General features: G+C 50.2%; 1 protein-coding gene across 2 annotated transcripts in view; it reads right to left on the bottom strand.

Annotated features, from left to right (window-relative positions):
• Nucleotides 1-611: 611 nt before the first annotated feature.
• MALT1 (MALT1 paracaspase) overlaps nucleotides 612-6,746 on the bottom strand; it is a 68,152-nt gene continuing 62,017 nt past the window's right edge. For both annotated transcript variants that reach the window (XM_083155262.1, XM_083155263.1), the window contains 3 exons: nucleotides 5,427-5,584; nucleotides 3,182-3,307; nucleotides 612-2,278 (listed from right to left, as the gene is read on the bottom strand). In XM_083155262.1, the coding sequence (XP_083011388.1) occupies nucleotides 1,841-2,278; nucleotides 3,182-3,307; nucleotides 5,427-5,584 (722 nt within the window). In that variant the 3' untranslated portion in view covers nucleotides 612-1,840. The remainder of the gene's footprint in view (nucleotides 2,279-3,181; nucleotides 3,308-5,426; nucleotides 5,585-6,746) is intronic.

Genomic DNA, 6,746 nt, shown 5'->3' with positions numbered 1-6,746 from the left:
TAAATGGCTCAATGGACCCGATTTGGCCATAGAAATCAATGTTAAATGGGCCACAGAGCCCATTAACCCTTAAATGTCCCCCCCCAATTTTTAACGCCACCCCACGATCCACGCGAACCCGAAGCGTGGCGAGCGCAGCGAGCCCGCGAGGGGCGGCGGTACGCGTCCTCCGACCTTTTCATGCCTTACTATCCACTAGGGCGTGGAGTGAGAATATAATAGTGTGGCGTGCGCAGCGAGCCACCGAGCCCGAAGCGTGGCGAGCGCAGCGAGCCCCGCGAGGGGACGCGGATACCTTCACAGTTATACGCGTCCCCTCGCGGGCTTCACAGGTGTCCGTGGCGACGCAGACACCTGTGAAGCCCGCGAGGGGACGCGTCTACCTGTGAAGGTATCCGCGTCCCCTCGCGGGGCTCGCCACGCTTCGGGCTCGGTGGCTCGCTGCGCTCGCCACACTATTATATTCTCACTCCACGCCCTAGTGGATAGTAGGGCATGAAAAGGTCGGAGGACGCGTACCGCCGCCCCTCACGGGCTCGCCACGCTTCGGGTTTGCGTGGATCGTGGGGCGGCGTTAAAAATTGGGGGGGACATTTAAGGGTTAATTGTGCTTATTTGGGCTCTGTGGCCCATTTAACATTGATTCCTAGGGCCAAATCGGGTCCATTGAGGCATTTAACAGTCAAATCGCGGTCAATCAGCCTTTTTAACATTGTTCCCTATGGGAAAATCGCGGTCATCGCGGCCATCCCGATTTACCCGCGATGCCCGCGATTTTTACCCCCGACGACCGCGATTTCAATCGCTGGCGCCCTTCTAGGTAAAGAGTACCAATTATTTATTAGCCAGTGAGCCCCAGACCACACAGGTAACTAGATAAGATATACGGCATTATTATTTATTAGGCTGTGAGCCCCAGACCACAGACCGCCAGACTGGCAGATTCAGTGCAGGCAGCAGTGCAGCACCAGTGGACTATATATATTTATTTAATATAATTAATTAATTATTAATATATATAATAAATGGCACAGCACAGCACCAGAGGTATGCCCCAGCACAGAGGAGACAGTAGTACTACAGGCAGGTACACAGTTAGACTGTTCTCCTAAGCAGAGGAGAACATAGTACACAGCAGCACTGAGGGAGACAGCCCTAGCAAATAAAATAATTAATTACAGCACAGCTCACCAGAGGTAGACCGCACAGAGGAGACAGTAGTACTACAAGTACACAGTTAGACTGTTGTCCTAAGCTGAGAACAGAGGACACAGCAGCACTGAGGGAGACAGCCCCAGCAAATAAAATAATCAATTACAGGCAGCACAGCACACCAGAGGTAGACCGCACAGAGGAGACAGTAGTACTACAAGTACACAGTTAGACTACTACACAGCAGCACTGAGAGACAGCACCAGCGATTGCAAAAGCTCAAGCTCAAATTTAAGCCCCAGCAGCAGCACCAACACACCCTCTCCCAACCCACTACTTGACTGGAGTGAAGATGGCGGGCGCGGCAGCCGCTTATAAAGCCTCGCGAAATCCAACGCCGGGAGATGACGTTCTAATCACGCGGACGGACCGAGTCAGGCGGAATCTCCGAGCGCTGCTCGGAATCGGGCTCGGAATGATGACGTCCGTGGGGGCTCGGATCTCTGAAATCCGAGCCTGCACATCTCTAATTATTACCTGTGCTCTGCTTTAGTTCTTCAGTTACTGTTATCTTTAGTCCTGTGTACCCTGTATTGTCCTAATGTGTGCCCTCTGCACGGCGCTGCCAACCACTTGTGGCGCCTTATAAATAAAATGTAATAATAATAATCCATATTACATATCGCAATCATAAAGCAAAGTTCTCCTCTGTCCCCTCCTCCGTGCTCTCCTCCGGAACGTTCCTATGGCTTGTCGTGGGCACATTGCTATACGGTGACTTCAGTTCTGAAAAGTACCTGCGCCCACCACTATGGGGGAATCCTGAGTAACAGTCCGGCCGATAGTGTTCTGGCTGCATGCTGCTGGCCAAGTTCCGGTGGTGAATACTGAGAGGTGACGGTTCATAAGGGGAACTTGTAAAAACCGGAGGTTTATGGAGAGTGGACGAGGCCATCTCTGGACTGTGAGGTAGAGGAGCGGACTGCATGCAGGAGGACTGAAGGCAGGAATGGAGGTTTAGTTTGGCAATAAGCGGCTTTCCTACGTCGATTTTCTTTCTTTCATCCACCATATCATCGAATCCATCATACATGTAGGTCAGGCATACAGAGAAGGTTAAGTTTTCCTACATGGTACAATGCAGAAACCAAAAGTTAGTGGGATATATATTCAATTCTAATATTATGCGCTATTATACTTTATTATATACATACACATTACTTACAGGAACTAAGAAAACCTACCATGTTTCTAATAATCTAGAGAAACCCAACAGCCACCGGTAGACCTGAATAGTGGCCCTTTGATGTAATACAGTGGCGAATCCAGGTGTGGGGCTGCAGCACGGTCCAAAATTCACATCAACTGCCAGTGAGTCAGTTTGGAATGGCAGTTGCGGTGGCTCTCCTATTTGAATTTTAAACTGTACTGCAGCCCCGCCTCTGGAGCCTTCTCTAATGTAAAGTATCATACATGGTCCGGCGAAAACATAACCACCTTGGCTGCACACTCTCCTTGTGTCCTAGCTAGCCCCCAAATATAAGCAGGGTCAGTTCAATAACTTAGCTCTGTGCTAGAGGCTCTACTATGGTATAGTCCATTTCAAATATGGCGTGCTGAATCGGGAGCCAATCGGAGCTCACGGCCCAGCAGCCAATCACCGTGGCTGCCGGTACGCAAGCTCTAATTGGCTCAGGAGCTGCGCCACATTTGAAATGGCCAAGAGCCACTGGAGGGGTGGGGGAAGCCTGTGGTGCTGCTTTCCTCTCTCCTCCTCCTCTCAGTGGCAGCAGGTGCCGGAGGGGTGGTAGAAGAATGTGGCAGCGAACAGCAGGGGATGCGGGGTGGTATGAAGTACCAGCAACGTATTATTTAAAGGTATGCTGTACTCCCACACTTGCACCACTGGTCACGCCGGCGGTACACTTAGATGTCTGGGAAAAAAACTGCTTTATCATTAATTAACCATCCTAGTAAACATGTGACCAATGCTATTAGCGACACCAATGAACGTGATTTGCATACAGACCTTTAGTGTTTGCAGGGAACTCAGACGAGTATATAGACAATGCTTCGGAAGGTCCTTAGACACCAGAAAGCTCCCCGTTTCCTCTGGGGTGCCTTTATTTGTTTCTTTAGGGTCCACGTATAAATCCTGCGTAGCACAAGGACGCACGGTTATATAGTTTTATATTGCTGCTATTCTAAAATATTATTTGTTTATGTATGCCTCCAAATGGGTGTGGCTTCATGAGTAGCACAGTCTGTGCCTATCAGGGATTGGCTTAGGGTGATTATGGGATGGGCTTAATCTGTACCGGAGAATGTTGGGAGGTGAATGGTCAGTGTACTTGCTGAACTGGTTGCAGTTGCAATAAAATTTGTGCATTTTTCCTGCAGTTCTACCTTTACTTTATTTAGGTTTTGTTTGTACAGCACCAGCAGGTGTACACAGCACTGTACATGACGCAGACACAAAAACAAATGCAGCACACAGCTTAAATACAATGCACGACAGTCACCTATCACAGCTGTTCAAGCACCGCAAGTCCCAAGAGTGACAAGTATGGGGAAGTGTCCAGCAACTGGATGTAGCCGAGTCAACAGGCAGCGTTGGTGCACTTAAGCAGAAGAATACAAAAAACACAGAGCACCGGTGGTAAGACTAGTGCTCGGTTACAGGCCCAACCCAAGGCCCTGCAATCTACAGAAAGTGGGTAACCAGTGGGAGGGTGAACTGATAGGGAGTGAACTGGGAAGGAGGGGGGAGTTGGACAGGAGTTGGGAGGGCTAGTAGGCTGTGGTGTATGTAGGCAATGATTATAGCTAAGGAAAAAGGAAGAATGTAAAGGTGCCCACACACTAGAAAGATCTGCGATCTTAAGATGTGCGCATAAATTATAGCCTTCAAATCTTTTGTCCGATCTGGACAAAAGATTTCAAGCAAGCGCACATCTTTACCAAAGATTTTTCTTAAGATCCCGTGTGCGTTCATATGGATCTTTTGTTAAATCTTCTGATCTTTTGTGCAGCACGTAAGATCAGAAGATTTAGCAAAAGATCCACGGGAGCGAGCATCGGCCGATTTTCGTGTGTGTGGGCACCTTAAGACTTGGGGAGGATGTGCATCCAGAGGAGGGGGGAGCTGGCGGCCAGGGCAGTAGAGAGGGCACAGGTATTGTTCAGGAGGCGCGGCCTACTTGTGGGAGGCGTGGCCATGTCTCCTCCGAATAAAATGCAGAGGAATAAATAGCACTTTTATCACTTCCATGGCCACACTGCAGCGTGTGCTGGGATGAGAATAGCTGCTGCTGCCATGAAATGGGAGCCACATTGGGCCTCTCCACCTGGGCCCTGGTAATTAGTACCCCCCTCCCCCCTCTCTTGGCACCACTGCTGTAGTAGTCGCTGAGGCAGTCAGGGGAAAGCGTGACCAGCGCGGCCCTTGCGATCTTCGGCTCCGGTCCGTTGCGCACGGTACTGCGCACCGGAGGTAAAACACATGCAATTTCACCAAAACGGTGGGCACGCCCATAGAAACGCTGGGCACGCCCATAGAAACGCTGGGCGGGCCCCATGGAATGCAGGATTTTCCCGGCCTGCTCGGAGCGGGTGGATGACATCACATGACGTCAGCGCCCGCCCCAAATTGGACATCAGCGTGCAGGAGAAAGATAGTCCCGGCTCATCTTTCTGCTGCAAACAGAGGGAAAGTCATGATTTTTCCTGTGTGCGGGCGCAGACGAGAGGATGTGTAAGTGCGGTGAAGCGAGTTGATCTGGCTGGCGGCAGGGGCGTGAATTTTCCAGGGCGCCATTAATCTGCTCGCTGGGCTCCGAATAGCAGCCTAGCGTGCAGGTCTGAATCAGACTCAGAGCCCAACAGGAGACATCCCTAGCGGGGGCCATGCTGCAGAATGCATCATGGACTCTGTTACACCCCTCCCTGAACCCCACCCCGCTGCTCGCCGCCGCCGGTATCGGCAACTGTCTTTACACTTGCCAATGCCGGAACCCCGCCATGTTCCCATTACGCACAATGCCGCAGGCTACACACACATCGTTCAGTGTGTACCCGTCTTACCTCTCAGCTCAGTGCAAAGTGCTGTGACGATAGCACTGGTAAAAATGAATACAGTTAGTTTCTGGAAACATCAAATTAGTTTCCCAGCCAGGAATGAATAACGCAGCAAAGCACAAGTGATTGGGCGGACAGACCCTGAGCCCACCAATCACAGCATCGCTGCCGGGCGAGGAAGCTGGAGCGGTACTTACCAGTGGGAAGTCGGTGACACTGGCCCTGCACTCGCTGACATTGGAGGGTGCGCTCATTATCTGCGTGTAAATAATCATCACGTTGGAGAACTCGGCAGCAAATCCCAGCTTGATTTTAACTCCGCAGTCAAACTCGAGGCACATGCTCTCCGGAAGCTCTGGAGATGGGGACCACAATACCAAGTAACTCGGTTAATATCAATATCGCTAATAATTAATAATCTGATATATTGACTTTTAAATCCGGCAACCACATATGTATAATGCTGCTCTGGATCCCAAAACTCCTGGTAACGGTCATGATGTGGTCATAAGAGGGCCGCACTTAGAGGAGTGCTCACCGGGATCTGACAATGGTATATCGCTTCCAGCTCATGGGTCAGCGGTTATGACTGGTCCAGGCGGCAGTGGTTCATTGCATCTCTGAAAGGTGGTCGGACGGGTGTCTGAGCAGTGTCAGCCGTGGTCTGCGCCGCGGGAGGAGGTAATTAGCTGCGAAGTGCCCTCAGCAGACCGGACTATTTCTGTCACTATAAAGCTGAAGCTTTATAGTGATTACAGAGGGAAAACAAAGAAGCTTTAAAGGGACTGAATACGGTAATTGCCAGCCATACGTATGCTGGGGAGAATTGTAGGCAGGCAATGTTGCTTATAAATAAAATGCATTTCAAGCAGGTTAGTTGGTCAGTGCGATATTGCGCCTTATTCAGTATGGTTCACTTGTGTGATCTGCAGCACAGTTTCTCAATCGCATCATAGTTTTGTGAAGGCGTTCGAGGGGACGGATGGGGCAGCTGGAGTTTTCAACCAACTGCCTCGCAGGCCACGGTGCGACGGCCACCTTCTGGGGCTAATTCAGCCCTGATCGAATATTATCGATCAATGGCGCATACGTATGGTCAGTATTACACATCGGTGACGCCATGTTACGATAAAATCCTGCTACTTTGTTATTAGTTGTTCGCAAGGTGAGAGACAGGAAGTAGGCGTCTGGGGGTGGGAATTGTCCGTTTACTGAGAATGCTAAGAGAAGTGCAGGCGCGCCTAGGAAAATGCTGGGTACTTGTTTCCTAGCACGGCGCCCATCACATCGCAGACCATAAGGCATACGATGGTATGCGATGCGATATTATGCGATGGCAGCCGATGGGATACAATTTTAAATTGTATACCATCGCATTATATGCCATTGTATGGCATATACAATGGTATGCGATTTAAAATTGTATAAGCACATTAATGGGTGTTTTCAATGTTAAATGTGCCCCCTATATGTTAAAAGCACCCCCAACGGCACCCCCACTATCAACGCCAACCCGA

Source organism: Crinia signifera, chromosome 1 (genome assembly GCF_055691185.1).
Source record: "Crinia signifera chromosome 1, ASM5569118v1, whole genome shotgun sequence".
In the NCBI taxonomy this organism is placed as follows: domain Eukaryota; kingdom Metazoa; phylum Chordata; class Amphibia; order Anura; family Myobatrachidae; genus Crinia; species Crinia signifera.
Note: the sequence above shows the minus strand (reverse complement) of the source record. Positions and strands in the feature narration are given on the sequence as shown.